The sequence below is a fragment of the Oncorhynchus nerka genome, linkage group LG13 (assembly GCF_034236695.1).
Source record: "Oncorhynchus nerka isolate Pitt River linkage group LG13, Oner_Uvic_2.0, whole genome shotgun sequence".
Classification (NCBI taxonomy): Eukaryota; Metazoa; Chordata; class Actinopteri; order Salmoniformes; family Salmonidae; genus Oncorhynchus; species Oncorhynchus nerka.
Window position 1 is genome coordinate 56,431,396 of NC_088408.1, and position 19,369 is coordinate 56,450,764.

General features: G+C 44.8%; 1 protein-coding gene across 8 annotated transcripts in view; it reads right to left on the reverse strand.

Annotated features, from left to right (window-relative positions):
• Nucleotides 1-19,369, reverse strand: part of arb2a (ARB2 cotranscriptional regulator A) — a 214,691-nt gene that overhangs the window by 113,626 nt on the left and 81,696 nt on the right. For all 8 annotated transcript variants that reach the window (XM_029677429.2, XM_029677424.2, XM_029677431.2 and 5 more), the window contains one exon: nucleotides 2,420-2,539. In XM_029677429.2, the coding sequence (XP_029533289.2) occupies nucleotides 2,420-2,539 (120 nt within the window). The remainder of the gene's footprint in view (nucleotides 1-2,419; nucleotides 2,540-19,369) is intronic.

Here is a 19,369-nt window from a genome sequence, read left to right on the forward strand (position 1 = left end):
GTCTGCACAACGCATCACCGGGGGCAAACTATCTGCCCTCCAGGACACCTACACCCCCGATGTTACAGGAAGGCCATAAAGATCATCAAGGACAACAACCACCCGAGCCACTGCCTGTTCACCCCGCTATCATCCAGAAGGCGAGGTCAGTACAGGTGCATCAAAGCTGGGACCGAGAGACTGAAAAACAGCTTCTATCTCAAGGCCATCAGACTGTTAAACAGCCACCACTAACATTGAGTGGCTGCTGCCAACACACTGACTCAACTCCAGCCACTTTAATAATGGGAATTGATGGGAAATTATGTAAAATATATCACTAGCCACTTTAAACAATGCTACCTAATATAATGTTTACATACCCTACATTATTCATCTCATATGTATACGTATATACTGTACTCTATATCATCTACTGCATCTTTATGTAATACATGTATCACTAGCCACTTTAACTATGCCACTTTGTTTACATACTCATCTCATATGTATATACTGTACTCGATACCATCTACTGTATCTTGCCTATGCCGCTCTGTACCATCACTCATTCATATATCTTTATGTACATATTCTTTATCCCCCTACACTTGTGTGTATAAGGCAGTAGTTTTGGAATTGTTAGTTAGATTACTTGTTGGTTATTACTGCATTGTCGGAACTAGAAGCACAAGCATTTCGCTACACTCGCACTGCAGTGAGGGACAGAAGGAAAGAGAGCCCTCTGAGTCTAGCACCTAGCCAAGCCTAGCTATCTGAGCACTGCAGAGAGAGACAGAAGGAGAGAGAGCCCTGCGAGCCTAGCACATAGCCTAGCTATCTGAGCACTACAGAGAGAGACAGGAGGCGAGAGTTTTGTGAGCCTAGCACCTAGCCTAGCTATCAGAGTACTGCAGGGAGAGACAGAAGGAGAGAGAGAGCCCTGTGACCCTAGCACCTAGCCTAGCTATCTAGGCACTGCAGCGAGAGACAGAAGGAGAGAGAGCTCGGAGTCTAGCACCTAGCCTAGCCTAGCTATCTGAGCACTGCAGAGAGAGACAGAAGGAGAGAGAGTCCTGCGAGCCTAGCACATAGCCTAGCTATCTGAGCACTACAGAGAGAGAGAGCCCTGTGAGTCTAGCACCTAGCCTAGCCTAGCTATCTGAGCACTGCAGAGAAACAGAAGGAGAGAGAGCCCTGTGAGCCTAGCACTTAGCCTAGCTTAGCTATCTGAGCACTGCAGAGAGAGACAGAAGTAGAGAGAGCCCTGTGAGCCTAGCACCTAGCCTAGCTGTCTGAGCACTGCAGAGAGAGACAGAAGGAGAGAAAGACCTGTGATCCTAGCACCTAGCCTAGCTATCAGAGCACTGCAGAGAGACAGAAGGAGAGAGAGCCATGTGAGTCTAGCACCTAGCCTAGCTATCTGAGCACTGCAGAGAGAGAGCCCTGTGAGTCTAGCACCTAGCCTAGCCTAGCTATCTGAGCACTGCAGAGAGAGACAGAAGGAGAGAGAGCCCTGCGAGCCTAGCACATAGCCTAGCTATCTGAGCACTACAGAGAGAGACAGGAGGCGAGAGTTTTGTGAGCCTAGCACCTAGCCTAGCTATCTGAGCACTGCAGAGAGAGACAGAAGGAGAGAGAGCCCTGTGAGCCGACCACCTAGAATAGCTATCTGAGCACTGCAGAGAGAGACAGAAGGAGAGATAGCCCTGTGAGCATTGTACCTAGCCTAGCCTAGCTATCAGAGTACTGCAGGGAGAGACAGAAGGAGAGAGAGAGCCCTGTGACCCTAGCACCTAGCCTAGCTATCTAGGCACTGCAGCGAGAGACAGAAGGAGAGAGAGCTCTGAGTCTAGCACCTAGCCTAGCCTAGCTATCTGAGCACTGCAGAGAGAGACAGAAGGAAAGAGAGCCATGTGAGTCTAGCACCTAGTCCAGCCTAGCTATCTGAGCACTGCAGAGAGAGACAGAAGGAGAGAGCCCTGTGAGCCCGGGCGTTCAGGCTGCCAATAATAAACACTGAGAGACAAACACTGAGAGGTACATATAAGCTCAACACTATAAAAATATAGGCTAGACTTAATTATAGACTCAACACTAGAAAGACACACAGATGCAGAGACCACCCCCCAACTCTCTCATCTTCTACGACTTGCAGTTTTGCATGCTCCGCAGCGTGGTTTAATAGAAACCTTGTTTTTTTTCTAGTTCTCTCTCCATTTTCTCCCTACGTCTTGTTGTGCGGAGGAGAGGAAGTGGATTGCGCCCTAGGACAGGGATGAACTGGCTTGTTTATAGAAGCAGCACTTTCTCAAAGAAACTAAACGTTATTTATTTTTAATCATCCCACCGCATTTCACACGCTACCACACTGGCTGACTGTCCCAGAGGTAGTATGCTGGGGGGATGGGGGGGCAGAGGAAAGAAAGCAACCACTCACCAGCTCCACCAACGACAGGCCTCCGTAGCTGTGCGCCACGACAAAGACGTTCCTGGCGGCGGCTTTGGACACAAAGTGGTCCCACACGTAGAGCACGTGTTCCTCGGGGGAGCCGTTTTCCTGGAACACAAGGACAGAACTTCACGTCACATCCCCCAAAAACAAGAAGAAAAGACACACAAAAAAACCCCACATCGCAGAGAGTTAGAACAGCGTCAGCGAGAGAGATTGAAGAAGGGTTGAGAAAGACACTGCCAGTGTGTCATAGACAGTGAAAAGAAGCGGGAGAAAGATCAGAGTTAAAAAAAAAGTGAACTAACTCTGAGAGACGTAAAAAGAGGAAAAAGGTGAGAGAAAGTTCTGTCACAGTTGGCATGTAGGCCTCCAGAAATAAAAATGAAAAAGCACTGCTGATGGCAGAGGGTGTGTTTTATAAACGCTGACTGCTCGTTGGATCAATAAGTCTTGCATATTGCAAATGCCCTAAATGTAAAACTCGATAGGTCGCGTGACGTAACGTTTAAATCTTCATTTGTGCCTGGATCGATGGAGCATCTATACGGCAATAAAGGCGTAATGGGCAAACACAGGGGAAGGTCAGGGGAGAGAACAACAGAGAGGACGCACACACACCTACACCCACACACAGTACACACCATGGATTTGTCTGACCATAAAGTAAACCCACGTGGGTTGTATTTTAATGGAGCATCACTAAGTGCAATTGTTTGTGCCATTCTCCATCCACCCTCAGCAGGCTAGATAATCGATTCCCAAATAAATACCCTTGCTGTCAAAAGGTGAAGCCACTCCAAAGCCATTTCAGAGCAAAAATAGTCTGGTTAAGCTGCCTGCATGGTGTTTACTCACAGGGGTAAAAAGTAACAAAGCTTCATGCCCACTTAGACTAAATGTCTGGGGAGATTGTTGGATACTATGCTGTGACTGAGAGATCTAGTGGTTTATCCAAGGCAATGGCTGTTTCATAGATATCAGGGAAAGATGCTGTGTTATTTCACTGATGACACAGCTTACACCCACTCACACCCAAGCTTTGAATATTAAAAACAGACAAAAGTACACTTTTCAATCTAGTTGTTGTTAGGCTGTTGTTATTTTGCAGGGCGACTGTGTGTGCGCGTGTGTGTGGAGGTACAGTAAATGAACCCATCAGCTTGTTTATGTTTGCCGGCATAATGAGATGGGGAGGGAGGGCGGCTGGGTTCAGAGACAGACTCTACGGAGGGTGATGCAACAGCGGGTAATGCTGCGCCCTGCCCCACCCTGATCAACTGCGGGTGGAGGGGGGGGCAGAGTTGGCTGCCTGAAGGCCTGTGACATCAAAGTCCTTTGAAGCCCTCCTCTCCTTCTCTGTGTCACCCTTCATCTACAGGGCTCTGTTTCATAATCATTTCCTCCCACCCTCCAACTTCACCACCTGTTCTCCCTCTCTTCACCTGACCCTCCCTACGGAGGCTTGTTGGCTGGTCGCGTGGACTTCCCTTCTGAATATCCCTGGCGTCTAACCATGTGTTATTGGTCTTAATATTCTGTGTCAATAGCAGAGTCGGAGAATGGAGCAAAACAGCTAGACAAAAGCACCAGGGTCTTTAAATGGTTAGGCGCTGTGCTGCGTATGAAGGAGTGCTCTGGGAGGTCCAGTTTCCGCCTGCTTCACATTCGATTTGGCTTGTTTGGAGCTCGAGCAGCGGCACAGCAGCGCTGTGACCACAGCGGCGTGGTCGTCGTGGCAACCAGGTAGCGTCTCCCCTTATCGCCCGAGCGCAGAGCCCCGACACCTGGCCCCATCGCGCCACACAGCTCCACACGCCCACCCACCTCCCCTGATTGACTATCTGGCCCGATAGCACGTCGCATTATCTAAACACTCATTTGCATATTGATGTAATTATTTTCCGGGGTTAATTAGCTCCTGCGAAGCGGGCCGCCCTCAGAGACTCGCTTCCTGTCACACGCCTGCCCGTTTAGTTTATATTTTTTATTTCACTTATTTTCCATTTCCCCCCAGGTCGTCCGATGTGTGTGTGCCAGGTCGTACAGATTCCCCACTGATCACCTGTTGCCAGCATCTTCAAGTGATGACTGTCACTGACGTTTTGGAGTGTGCGTGCGTGTGCGGATTGATTGTGGCACTGTTGACGGTAACCAACAGTACATAGAGTCCCTCTAGAATGTACAATATGAGGATCCTCTCAGGCTCCCAGTGAGCTGTCCAACTGTTACCATACCAATTAAACACTCCAGGACTGAAGAACTATAAACACACTATGGATTTGGGGCGGTAGGTAGCCTAGTGGTTAGAGCGTTGGGACAGTAACCGAAAGGTTGGCTAGATCGACTCCCCGAGGTAAAAAAAAATGTAATTCTGCCCCTGAACAAGGTAGTTAACCCATTGTTCCTAGGCCGTCATTGTAAATCATTTGTTCTTAACTGACTTGCCTAGTTAAATAAAGGTTCAAACATTTTTTTTTTTAAAGAGTGAGTCTCTTGTAAACAAATTATATCATACTTTTATCATTTAGCTAGCCTCTTTATGTTTACAGTTTTTTGCCATTACAGCTTTAGCTAGCAATGGTAATCCTGATATGAATTTAATTGAATTTCAATTGAAAAGCCAACTTTGTGTACCGACTTCTAATTCCACTATAGTTCATCATAGCCAGTTTAATGCAAAATATGTCCATCTTATTTTCTTGAATAATACAGGTAAATGTAAAGGGCCTTACGATGAATTTACACAATGTAACAGAACAAAAAACAATAACCTACATTTAAACATCGACTGCAATGTGTAGCGGGTAGGTTTGTCCGTATTAACATCGTATTTGAATGTCTCCTTTGTGCACAAAGCAAAAGGTAAACAACTAACAGAGCAGTGTTGATTTCAGAATGAAGTATTTTCATCAGTTTAGTAGCCCTGGGCTCGTCCTACTGCAGAGAAGGGATGCGAGGGTTCAGGAAGGTGCTATGCCTGGGAATAGCCAAGGAGTTATGTCCTTCTTCCTGTACAAATTCCTATCAATATACAGTTTGACAACAATGAGTCTTACCCTACAGCCCTTCTGTCAGTGCTCCTTGAAGACGGGAAACAGCTTTTGCCATTGCGCAAAGCTCTCTAGAGGGTACTGTTTGTTCATCCCAAACGGCTTCCCAGCCAGATGCCGTCCGTGGCTCAGAACCAGCTCCTTCTGCTTCTAATGTTCGAACCTGGCCACGATTGGACGGGGGCCAGTGGGTCGTCCTCCCTAGCTCCCTCCTGACATTGGCTTGGATCTCACCCGGTGGACCAGATGGAAAGAGATGCTCTGCACCGTGTCGTTGTCCAGTTGTAGTTCATTAACCAGGAATGTTTTCAGTGTGTCCTCCACATTTTCTTCTGGCTTTTCAGCTATTCCACTCAAGATAAGATTGTCTCTCGTCGATCGAGTAGTTAGGTGCAGGATTTTCTCCTTCATTTTGAAGTTTTCAGTAGTGATGACTTCCACAATTGTTTGTACACCTTTCACAGCTTTCTTCAATACATCAGAGTCCTTTTGTGTATTTCTCCAATAAAATGCTTGTGAAATACATTTTTTTCCCCCCAACTCTTTCAGATCTTCTATGAGGTTTTCCAGCCTGTCCAACAACACAAGCTTGTTTAGTTTTGCATCAACAGAAGCAAGTAGTTCTTGGATAGGTGACGTAGTTCTTGGTTAGGTGAAGTAGTTCTTGGTTAGGTGAAGTAGTTCTTGGTTAGGTGACGTAGTTCTTGGTTAGGTGACGTAGTTCTTGGTTAGGTGAAGTAGTTCTTGGTTAGGTGAAGTAGTTCTTGGTTAGGTGAAGTAGTTCTTGGTTAGGTGAAGTAGTTCTTGGTTAGGTGACGTAGTTCTTGGTTAGGTGAAGTAGTTCTTGGTTAGGTGAAGTAGTTATTGGTTAGGTGACGTAGTTCTTGGTTAGGTGAAGTAGTTCTTGGTTAGGTGAAGTAGTTCTTGGTTAGGTGACGTAGTTCTTGGTTAGGTGAAGTAGTTCTTGGTTAGGTGAAGTAGTTCTTGGTTAGGTGAAGTAGTTCTTGGTTAGGTGACGTAGTTCTTGGTTAGGTGAAGTAGTTCTTGGTTAGGTGAAGTAGTTCTTGGTTAGGTGAAGTAGTTCTTGGTTAGGTGAAGTAGTTCTTGGTTAGGTGAAGTAGTTCTTGGTTAGGTGACGTAGTTCTTGGTTAGGTTCTTGGTTAGGTGAATAGTTCTTGGTTAGGTGAAGTAGTTCTTGGTTAGGTGACGTAGTTCTTGGTTAGGTGAAGTAGTTCTTGGTTAGGTGAAGTAGTTATTGGTTAGGTGACTTTCTTGGTTAGGTGAAGTAGTTCTTGGTTAGGTGACGTAGTTCTTGGTTAGGTGAAGTAGTTCTTGGTTAGGTGAAGTAGTTCTTGGTTAGGTGAAGTAGTTCTTGGTTAGGTGAAGTAGTTCTTGGTTAGGTGACGTAGTTCTTGGTTAGGTGACGTAGTTCTTGGTTAGGTGAAGTAGTTCTTGGTTAGGTGAAGTAGTTCTTGGTTAGGTGACGTAGTTCTTGGTTAGGTGACGTAGTTCTTGGTTAGGTGAAGTAGTTCTTGGTTAGGTGAAGTAGTTCTTGGTTAGGTGAAGTAGTTCTTGGTTAGGTGAAGTAGTTCTTGGTTAGGTGACGTAGTTCTTGGTTAGGTGAAGTAGTTCTTGGTTAGGTGAAGTAGTTATTGGTTAGGTGATGATTAGTTCTTGGTTAGGTGAAGTAGTTCTTGGTTAGGTGAAGTAGTTCTTGGTTAGGTGACGTAGTTCTTGGTTAGGTGAAGTAGTTCTTGGTTAGGTGAAGTAGTTCTTGGTTAGGTGACGTAGTTCTTGGTTAGGTGAAGTAGTTCTTGGTTAGGTGACGTAGTTCTTGGTTAGGTGAAGTAGTTCTTGGTTAGGTGAAGTAGTTCTTGGTTAGGTGAAGTAGTTCTTGGTTAGGTGACGTAGTTCTTGGTTAGGTGACGTAGTTCTTGGTTAGGTGAAGTAGTTCTTGGTTAGGTGAAGTAGTTCTTGGTTAGGTGACGTAGTTCTTGGTTAGGTGAAGTAGTTCTTGGTTAGGTGAAGTAGTTATTGGTTAGGTGACGTAGTTCTTGGTTAGGTGAAGTAGTTCTTGGTTAGGTGACGTAGTTCTTGGTTAGGTGAAGTAGTTCTTGGTTAGGTGAAGTAGTTCTTGGTTAGGTGAAGTAGTTCTTGGTTAGGTGAAGTAGTTCTTGGTTAGGTGAAGTAGTTCTTGGTTAGGTGACGTATTTCTTGGTTAGGTGAAGTAGTTCTTGGTTAGGTGAAGTAGTTCTTGGTTAGGTGACATAGTTCTTGGTTAGGTGAAGTAGTTCTTGGTTAGGTGAAGTAGTTCTTGGTTAGGTGACGTAGTTCTTGGTTAGGTGAAGTAGTTCTTGGTTAGGTGAAGTAGTTCTTGGTTAGGTGACGTAGTTCTTGGTTAGGTGAAGTAGTTCTTGGTTAGGTGACGTAGTTCTTGGTTAGGTGAAGTAGTTCTTGGTTAGGTGAAGTAGTTCTTGGTTAGGTGACGTAGTTCTTGGATAGGTGACGTAGTTCTTGGTTAGGTGAAGTAGTTCTTGGTTAGGTGACGTAGTTCTTGGATAGGTGGCGTAGTTCTTGGTTAGGTGAAGTAGTTCTTGGTTAGGTGAAGTAGTTCTTGGATAGGTGAAGTAGTTCTTGGATAGGTGACGTAGTTCTTGGTTAGGTGAAGTAGTTCTTGGTTAGGTGACGTAGTTCTTGGATAGGTGACGTAGTTCTTGGTTAGGTGAAGTAGTTCTTGGTTAGGTGACGTAATTCTTGGATAGGTGACGTAGTTCTTGGTTAGGTGAAGTAGTTCTCGGTTAAGTGACGTAGTTCTTGGTTAGCGCCGTCAAGTGACCATATAGGTCGCTGAGCCCTTTTCCCTCAATTTTTCTCTGGATTCCAACTTGAGTTCAAACGCCCGTATCGTGGAGGCATGTGTGGTATCCAGTGTTGCTTTGAGTTAGAGGCATGTTTGTTGTTTGTGGCTACTATTGATATTAAGCATCTAGTTTAGAAGTTTAAAAAAGTGCGCTTTTGTTACAAACCTACCAGACCACTTCACAGCCGAGCGTGCTTAGCCGGGCATGCTCAAAGCATGAGCAGCTGAACTTATTTAGGCTTGAACTTATTTAGGTGTGCCATAACAAAAGGGTTGAATAAGTATTAGCCCAGGACATTTCAGCTTTTCATCTTTTTATAACTTGTCAATATTTCTAAAAACAGAATTACACTTTGACATTATGTGCTATTGTGTGTAGATCCGTGACACAAAATCTGAATTTAATACATTTAGAATTCAGGCTGTAACACAACAAAATGTGGGGAACAATCAAGGGGTGTGAGTACTTTCTGAAGGCACTGTACACTTATCTATTATCCATAATCACCTGCTTACTGCCCCTCACTGCGTGCTACCTCCCTGAGTGTTATCTCACACACCTTTCACTGTCATACAGTACAGTGTGTGGAGCTCTCGGCGGTGTGTGCGTTTGTATTAATTAGCTGGATACCGTGCGAGCTGTCTGTTTCCAGACTGGTTAGGGTAGGACTACGTTTGAGTGACACTAAACACAAGGCAAACTGTGTGTCTGGGTTTTCAAGACTAGTGTTCCTCACTGATTACTGCCACCAGCACAGAGCAGAGAGAGAGAGGAGCTGTCAACCTGCCCAGCTAGCTAGCGCTGAGACAATCACTCAACACCACATCTCTCTGCCTCTCCTCCTCTCTTCTGCTATCCACTTCATCACTCCTTTTACCCCTTTCTACTTCCCTTTCTACCACTCCAGAGCCATGCGAGGGGAAATTGAGATACAGGTCCACTCCAGCTGAACAGATCAGGTGTTTTGAAAGGCTTTGGCGCGTGGTGCAAAAGGAGACATGATTCAAATCAAAGACAGATGCATATATGCATGCACATAGGCCGTTTGGGATGAACAAACATTACCCTCTAGAGAGCTTTGCGCAATGGCAAAAGCTGTTTCCCGTCTTCAAGGAGCACTGACAGAAGGGCTGTAGGGTAAGACTCATTGTTGTCAAACTGTATATTGATAGGAATTTGTACAGGAAGAAGGACATAACTCCTTGGCTATTCCCAGGCATAGCACCTTCCTGAACCCTCGCATCCCTTCTCTGCAGTAGGACGAGCCCAGGGCTACTAAACTGATGAACATTCTGAAATCAACACTGCTCTGTTAGTTGTTTACCTTTTGCTTTGTGCACAAAGGAGACATTAAAATACGATGTTAATACGGAAAAACCTACCCGCTGCACATTGCAGTCGATGTTTAAATGTAGGTTATTGTTTTTTGTTCTATGTTCTGTTACTTTGTGTAAATTCATCGTAAGGCCCTTCACATTTACCTGTATTATTCAAGAAAATAAGATGGACATATTTTGCATTAAACTGGCTATGATGAACTATAGTGGAATTAGAAGTCGGTACACAAAGTTGGCTTTTCAATTGAAATTCAATTAAATTCATATCAGGATTACCATTGCTAGCTAAAGCTGTAAACGTAAAGAGGCTAAATGATAAAAGTATGATATAATTTGCTTACAAGAGACTCACTCTAATTTATTTTTATTTAACCTTTATTTAACTCAGTCAGTTAAGAACAAATTCCTATTTACAATGTCGGCCTACTCCGGCAAACCCGGCAACGCTGGGCCAATTGTGCGCCGCCCTATTGGACTCCCAATCACGGCCGGATGTGATACAGCCTGGATTAGAACCAGGTACTGTAGTGAAGCCTCTTGCACGGAGATGCAGTGCCTTAAACCGCTGCACCACTCGGGAGCCCAGAGCCCAGATACTCTACAGGTTAAGGTGAAGCAAAATGGAAGAGTGATTGGGGAAGTTGTATTTTCTTTAATCATGGCTTAAACAACAAAAAAAGAGTGGTTTTATTCTTACTGGTAATCAGATGAATTATAACATCCATGTGACTATAAGATATAGTACCAGTCAAAAGTTTGGACACACCTACTCATTCAAGGGTTTTTTTTATATATAAAAAAAAAACGAATTTCTACATTGTAGAATAATAGTGAAAACATCAAAACTATGAAATAACACATATGGAATCATGTAGTAACCAAAAAAGTGTTAAACAGATCAAAATATATTTTAGATTTTAGACTCTTCAAAGCAGCCACCCTTTGCATTGATGACAGCTTTGCACACTCTTGGCATTTTCTCAACCAGCTTCACCTGGAATGCTTTTTCAAAACTCTTTAAGGAGTTCCCACATACGCTGAGCACTTTTCCTTCACTCTGCGGTCCAACTCCTCCCAAACCATCTCAATTGGGTTGAGGTTGGGTTTCTGGAAGCCAGGTAATCTGATAGATCACTCTCCTTCTTGGTCAAATAGACCTTACACAGCCTGGAGGTGTGTTGGATCATTGTCTTGCTCTTAGAGACTAAGCTCTTAGAGACTCACTGCTGTAATCGCTGCCAAAGGTGAGTGTAACTTGTATTGAGTTAGGGGTGTGAATACTTATCTAATGAAGATATATTATTCTCCATCAAAAATAAATGATAATAATTATTCCACTTTGTGTAGATCATTGACAAAAAAAACTACAATTCAACCAATTTTAATCTCACTTTGTAACACAACAAAATGTGGAAAAAGTCAAGGGGTGTGAATACTTTCTGAAGGCACTGTATGCTTGCACACAAGCACGAGAGTGCACGCACGCACACACACACTAAAGTGTCTATTGACCAACGCCCTCGACAGGTCAGAATCGGACTTTGCCCAGCTTGCTAGTTTTGCTCTGTGTTGTGAGAAAGTGTATCGGCACTACAGAGGCTAACAGTGCTTTCCATTCTCCACCCATCCTACCCCTCCTACCACTGAGGCCCACACACTCCCACAGTCCTCCAGAAACTCCCTGTGTGTTTTCTTTCCCTAGTTCCTGCTCTCTGTTTACAGGACAGTAATGAGAGGCAGGGAGAGGAGAGCACCCTGCTACGGCCACAATAACAGCACCAACGCCAAGACAAACGGCCCAGCCCATCAACACAGGAAACAATGAATCTAACAGCATCAACACACTCCGACAAACAACCACTACAGGCTTCCCCTACCCCCCATCTCTCCCTCCCTCTCTCCCTTTGCCGGAGTCCCTCCTGACGAACAGAGTGAAAGCTAAAGACCTCAGGGAAGCTTGGAAGAGGATTCGACAGAGACTAAGACTGAATCCAAAATGGCTCCCTATGGGCCCTGGTCAAAAGTAGTGCACTGCATAAGGAATAGGGTGCCAATTGAGCTTTCTAGTATTCAGAAGAAGAGAGCCATAGCCCTCATACAGTCAGAAAAACACTGGGCAACGAAGACTTATAGTTGCTCAAACAACAGCAACACTGACAAGAGTGAGGGCCTTGACAGACAGCACCTGGCAGACAAGGTGGCCCATTAATTTTCAGTGAAGCCTGGGGGGGGTTATATCCAGACAGAGCAACCAACGGTGCTCACGCCTGTGCAAATTAAATTAAACATTTTTGATCTCAATACAGTTTTCTGTTCCCAAAGCTAAAATCTGTTACGAACAGAGAGGACTAAGTTTTCTAGACGCTCCCCTTTGTCAAAGTTTCAAAAGACGGTGTTGTTTAGAAGGAGTGCAAGGTTGATTTGATTTATTGCCCACGTGCACATCACAGAGTAGGCGTTCCCTAACGGAAATATCCAAATACATGCTAGAACACGCCAATAGGATCTCGCTCGATCGTGCTTGGTTCTGCCATCCTCCTTGCTTGTTCTGCCCACTATGATTCATTTGCTCCCATTGGAAACGACCGGCTGTTGTCAATCTTGGGTTAGTTCTAAAAAATTATGTGCGATATTCCGCTGTCTGTCTAAAAACCACTTGAGAGTGATAGATAAAGAGAGTGAGAGGGATGCTGGAGGAAAAGAGAGACAGAGAGCAATAGAAGTTAGGTCAGTGATTTCCAAATGCCAAGCCACAGGTCATGTACACCTCTCTCTCTCATTCAATCTCTCTCATTCAATCTCTCTCTCTCTCTGTGTGTGTGTGTGTGCGTGCGCGTGCGTGTGTGTGTGTACGCGCGTGCGCTTGTGTGTAAACACACCCGAAGCCCGCTCATTTGAATATTTAACATGTCCCTTACAGCGGGTAAGTGAATAATTTTCATTTGGGCTAATTATTAAATATTAAACAAGCGGCGGCGCAGGTAATTACATAGCTTGGTATTAACATCGCCGCTATTAGGATGTGGACCTTCACTCAAACTCCCCGTTTGCAATTGAATTCCAATCAACGTCTTGGACAAGGACTCGTCAGGTGTTCTCTCGAGCGCTCTTCCCCTTCAGACGCTTTCCTTCCAGACAAAGTTGGCTGAGAATCGTACAAAGACACAACGGTCTGCAGGCTGAGGAGAAGATATGGAGAAAATTCGTGGCAGAGATGGGGGGGGATTACTGTAACATTGTGGGTAATTAGCTGGTAGTGCCTATGGAAAGTCAAGTTGCCAGAGAGAGAGAAAGAGAAAAGAAAGAAAAAAGAAGGAATAATGTGTGTTAGACTGAGTGAGAGACAGAGATGCACGGACAGTGTGTGTGCGTGTGTGTGTGTGCACGTGCTCAAATACCCAAAAGATGATCGCATTGAGACTCTATAGCACTGTGACCTTGCTGGAGTCAAGCTAATCAGACAATATTTGCCACGGCATTGTTTCAAATCGATAACTCATTAACAAAGTACAAAGGAAGTTTCCTGGTTTGTCTGAAATTCTTAAGAAGAGAAAAAAACTGCTCTTGGCTGCACATGGGCACAAAGGTCATCTCAGTGACATGTCTGCTATAGCCTCTCGCTGGGAACAGGGATTGTCAGACGAAATTACTTCAAGCCATTAATTGACATCAGGTAAAGGAGTGCGGGCAGGCAGACATGCCAGCGTTTGTTCGAGCTTGACCAGAGGCTGCAGTTAGGATATGGTGGAGGGTGAGGGACGAGGGGAAGAGAGGGGAGAGTGATGGATGTGTTTGATGGTTGACCTGACTGGAAGATTGGGAGCAGTGATCTAAGAGGTGCTCTCTCCCATGTACACACACACACACACACGCTCTGCTGCAGGTGAATTGCCACAGATCCTGGTCATTGACCTTTACGATGGCCAAGTGCGCAGAGTTGAGAGGCTAATGACGTTGTTCCCAGAGCCCCTCCCTGTCCTTGGATATGCTGAGCATTACATCCTGGCTCGAGCAGGGGTCAAAGGTCAAATAAGGCACAACAGCATAATTGCACCGGTGCAAAGTGAGAGTCAGTGGGGGTGAAGGTGACACAGAGCGTGGCTTTGCGGCGCTAGCCTTTGGAACCAAGCTGGAATACATATCCGCCCGTGTTTGTGTGTTTGTGTGTGAAACACACAAGTGAGAGTGGGTAAGTGTGTCGGAATCCTCAGGGCATGATGTAGCAGGCAGGCACTGGGAAACCATACATCTCCTAAACAAGGCCCTGGACACGAATCCCACTGCCTCTGGAGGACTAGAGAAACACCAAGAAACCATGGAGGAACCAGGCCTAAATAATGGATGGTGCTCACTCTTACACACACATTGTGCACGCCTGCAAAACTTGTCTATGTCCCCCCCGTGGCACACATTCACCATCTGGAACAAAAAGCAACCCCACAACGCAATTCCCAACGTAGCAGGTTCTGTTTCCTTCAGTGACCTTCAGTGAAACCGTTGAGAAAACCCATCTAAAAGTGATTCTACACTCAATGCTTTCTGCAGTAACGTAAATACAAGGAACCATCCGCTTTTTCTAGCCAAGCGATACAGTACACAAAAACAGTGTGTTATGTATGGTGTGCACTGTGCTGCGATGCTAGTAGCCCTCACGGAATTTGACAGATGTGTGTAAGTACATAACTGTATAAAAACAGAAAAGACAAAATGTGAAAACATTGCCGAAATGGAGTGCCATTGTTGCTGGAGAGTTATTGTCCCAGCGAACGCTTAAAAGAGAAATGGGGGGGTGGGGGTGGACTCAAATGTTTGACTCAAAAGCTTTCACTTCGCAATCATAAGGATCTTACACTTCAAGAGATGGCACTCGAGAGATGAATAAAGGATGGGGGAAAGAAAAGAAACACATGAGGGCCTCTCCCTCTCTTTCCATCTCTCTCTATGAACGTTTAAAAAAAAAAATGCAACAATACAAGACGCGAGAAAAAGCGAGACGACGGAGAAGGGGGGAAAAGGGGGGGGAAAAAGTATTCCAGTCATTTACAAGAATAAGTGGCGCTTAAAGAAAGGCTCCACTCTGTTTTTTGTCCCCTTGCTCTTTTTCCAGAAGCTGCTGGCCTAATCCGAGCCAGTCAGCCTTGAGTGAAATCTTTGGAAGCTTCTTAAGCCATGAATGTGGGTTTTGTTCCTGCTATTCCTCCGCTTGGCTGACAGAAAATAGGTAACTGGATTAGTGCTAAAATTCAGAGTAAAGTGAACTCCCAAACTTCTATATGGCAAAGTGCTAGGAGCAACCCCCTTTCCTCGTCTCCCGCCATCCCTCCCCCATCCTCTCCCTTTCTCTCTGTCATTCGGCCGACATCACTAAACATGGGCCAATGGACTGTGATCTCTAAGAGAGGAGAGATTAGCCAAGGTTGAGAGGTTACACACTATGAACCAGGGGCTAAAAAGTAAGAATCCTAAAAGCAGTTAAGGGCTTATTAATGTGTGTAAGGAAGCGTATTAATCAACTCAACTCTATCTGGGGGCTGGCTGTGTGTGTGTATATGTGTGTGTGTGTGTAGGACCCCACTGTGTGTGTGTGTGTGTGTGTGTGTGTGTGTGTGTGTGTGTGTGTGTGTGTGGCACCCCACTGTGTATGCGTGTGTGTGTATGTATGGGACTGTGTGGCTTTGCGCAGGTGGTCCCGCTCCACAGTGGGGGTCAGAAGAGGGGCAGAGGGGGTATCCCACTGCCAATAGAATAGATGAAAAACCCCTGCTAAAGAGGCTTGATTTGATCCCCCACCCAGCCTGACTAAGAGGGGTGAAGAAGAAAAACACAGAATCATCACAGCCCTACGCACACACACCCACACCCAGAGAGAGAGATAGAGAGAGAGAGAGTAAAGTTTAGTTCCTGGGGATCTCCTTAACACTACCCGCTAGAGAACGCTGCCGGGTGTCTCCTTTAGCATCAGATGCACATCAACACGAAGGGTGCACGAACAGAAGCGCCAACACTTGATAAAGAGTGCAGAAACTATAGTCAAAGGACTCGTTGCATGAAGACATCGGTAGAAGTGTACAAAAATGAACAAGAGTTGTTTGTTTAGATTGAGTCAAGGATATGTTTTGTTTAACTCCACAAAGTCCTAGAAAAAAGGCCTTTAGCCAATTATCATATCGCTGACAATAAAAACATTACAGCGTAATCCATTTGATTTGTAGACTTGATTAGTAATAGAGTAAGTAATTAACAATGTCCAGTTACAGCTTCTTTTGACAAAGTAGAAATTAAAAAGACAATAATAACAATATTAACCAGCCAGGTGCCCCGCTGAAATTATTTGCTGCATTCCTAAACAAAAGCACCAACGCATGAACAATTGTATAAAGAAATATTGGTGGAGATATATTCTTGATAAGATATAAAAAAACAGTCATTGTATCGGACACTGTGTTGTGTCCTTATACCCATGCCTAGCATGAATCAATCTAGTCTTCTCTTTATGCTTCGGGTCCACAGTCAGCACACAGCTTCGGGACTTTCTGTGAGCAAGCCCCCCCACAAACAAATCGGTTGCACTTTCATGGGCCTTGTTTCGTGTGCACCTGCCAACTTGACATTGTGTCTTCTCCCCCCTTCCCCATAGTGGTGCTATGGGGAAGAGGGAGAGCAGGACCTGGTGCCTTGGTGGCCTGCTTAGTGCTGTAGCATATTTGTTGGCAGTTCTCACGAAGGCGGTTCTCACGTATACTGCAGAGATATACACCTTGGTGCGATTGCAGTCTGTCACCGTCTCCGTAGCATTGGGATGCATGGTACTCGGGATGCAAACACTCGCATTTCTTTTCCATCTGTACACCGTGAGTGTTGCTTTTACCACTCTCCATCACTGATGTGGAGGACAGCTCCACTGGTATGTTGTTTTGCGCAGAGGGGGGGCAGCTCCCGCTTAAGCAAGCACCTGATTTTTCGACATCGGCAGCTAACCAAAACTGAAGTTTTCCTTTTCTATTTCCACATGTCTGATATGGTGCAACATCAGCATGTCTCGTAAACAAAAGAAACTGTTGAGTGCACAAGCAATTTGTCCGTACGCATGAGGTGTAGGGCCTTCTCTTATATTCTGGGAAGGCCACCTTCCTGTTGCGCTCTCATCTCTCTTTTCTACCCAAACCGTGCCATCCCTCCCAGACTCCTGTTTCACCGCCTCAGTTGGCTCTGTTCTGATTTTTCTTCGGCGAGGCTCAGGCATCGGAGGCTCAAAGTTAACATCATAATCAGATGAGGACTCTTCATCGGCATCGTCGATCTCAAAGCTCAACATCCGATCCTCCGCCCGACTCCAACTCATCTAAATTCTGCAGCATTTTCAATGCTGCCAGTGCGTCCATTCGATTGGTTCGGCTTGCCATTGTGAACGTTGTATGCGGTACTCAGTGTCTGACTTGACTCTCAGAGGGGAGATAACATACAATCCCCAGGCTTTCATAATAAAATAATTAGACCGTCCACACGTCTTCATCATCAGTCCACTATTGTTCTAAATTCAATCGTCCTCTTCACCTTCATCACTCAGATCAATAAAATTCAATCACCCTCTTCACCCTCCTCCTCATCATTCAGTTCACTGAAGTCACACGCTCCTTTATCGGTTTCTATCTGGTTTCTACCGGCCATACAGCCACTGACCAAAGAATAGCATATTTACATTTTATTATGTTACTCGTTTTTGCTTAGTAACCAGAGCAATGCTGCCGCGCGAGTGGTCACGTGCTAAACACGGACACAGCTCGGATATCTTTGGGGGGAAAAAATGACACCTCTTGAATTATGAGAGTCATTTGTAGTAGAAGTGTAGTACAAGTGTAGTAGAAACTAAAGAATATGCTCATCTGGTTGATCATTTCATCTGGTCTATACTCTCGTTATGTGTGAAATTAGTTTCGGTATAGTTCAGGCCCAGCGTCGTCCGTGTTTGACCAGGGTAGGCCGTCACTGTAAATAAGAATGTGTTCTTAACTGACTTGCCTAGTAAAATAAAGCATTTGAAAGTGTAGTATCGGGCCAGCTGTGCATCGTTTGTTTCCCGCTCGTCAAGCAGGATAGGATATGTTTTGCATCATTCTAAAGGCCTACTGGAACACACAGCATGTTTTCGCTTTTACTTACAATAAACGTGATTAGTAGTTATAGTTACAGTAAATAATACAGTCCTGTAACAGCTTCTTTTACAAAGTAAAACCTAAAGGGGAACGGTATCAACCCGCAAGGTGCGTGGGCAAATGATTGACATGGGCGCCAACACTGACAAATAGGCATAACACAAACTCATCGTTACACTATTGTCTTTCTAAATTAAAATCAACCACTTCACCCTCCTTGTCATTCAGTTAGGCCTAATTTAAATTCAATTGTGAAGTAAGGTGCACAATTATCACCCATTCATCATTTATTCAGTGAAGATAGAGAGACGCATTAGTGCCTGGCTGGGTATCGACATCCTACGGCACATTGTCTTGGCGGGCTAAGTTAGGAATAGGTGTCAAATAACAGTTCAAAAAGGCTCTAAATACTTTTCTGTTTGTGATTTCAAAATTAGGACAAATGTAAAATAAAAAAAACATGTAGGAAAAGTTAGGGAAGGAGCGGGACATAGCTTTTGGGGGGGATGGGCTGTTTAAAAAAAATATTTTACAAAATCAAACGTCAGTGGCCGTTGGCCTATGGCAGTTCTAGTGTAAAAAAAGAGCTATTATGGGGACGTTATCTTGATGAGCATGAATCAAATCAAATTGTATGCGTCATATGCTTGGTAAACATGCTTACTTATAGTGCCTGTCCCAACAATGCAGAGAATGATAACAGGAGGTATAAATACACAAAGAGTAAAGGTCAATTAGAGAGTTGAACACTGTCTACTGTACTGCTATCCTCCTGGATATGGTGATGGGTTCATGGTCACTCTGTCCTGAACCTTTACACCTCGCCATTTTATTAATCACTATTACACCCCCCCCATATTCCTATAGATTCTCATTTCCATCTCCCCCTTGCATTTTGCTGCATAATACTCCACATCTGTGTGTGTGGTGTGTGTGTGAGTGAGAGAGAGTGTGTGAAAGCTTACTCCAAAAGCAAGGGAGTGACTGAGGAGGTGCAGTGACGAGGAGCTGCAGGTCCTGGGGAGAAGGGGCGGGGCCAATTGAGAGAGGGGATCAAATAAACTAACATCCTGCTGAGTCTAAGGTCACAGTTCAAAGGGCAGAGGTCACTGTGCCGTATGGCCCCGTAAGAAGACTCATCCTGCGGTATCTCTTCATCGATCAAACTCAACAGCAACAAGCCCCAACTATATCAGAAGAGAAACCACGCATCAGAGAGGAGTGCTTGGAAGAATTCAAACGTCAAGCAATCACACAAGGACCTTGTATTATGCCATGATTATTTTAGTAAATCATGTTTAAAGTCGTGACGAAATGACCAACATCAACATAAAGTGTCTTAGCAGGGCGTTGGGCCACCAAGAGCCAGAACAGCTTCAATGCACCTTGGTATAGATTCTACAAGTGTCTGGCACTCTATTGGAGCGATGTGACATCATTCTTCCATGAGAAATTCCATTGTTTTGTTGATGGAAAACACTGTCTCAGGCGTCGCTCCAGAATCTCCCATAAGTGTTGGGTTGAGATCTGGTGA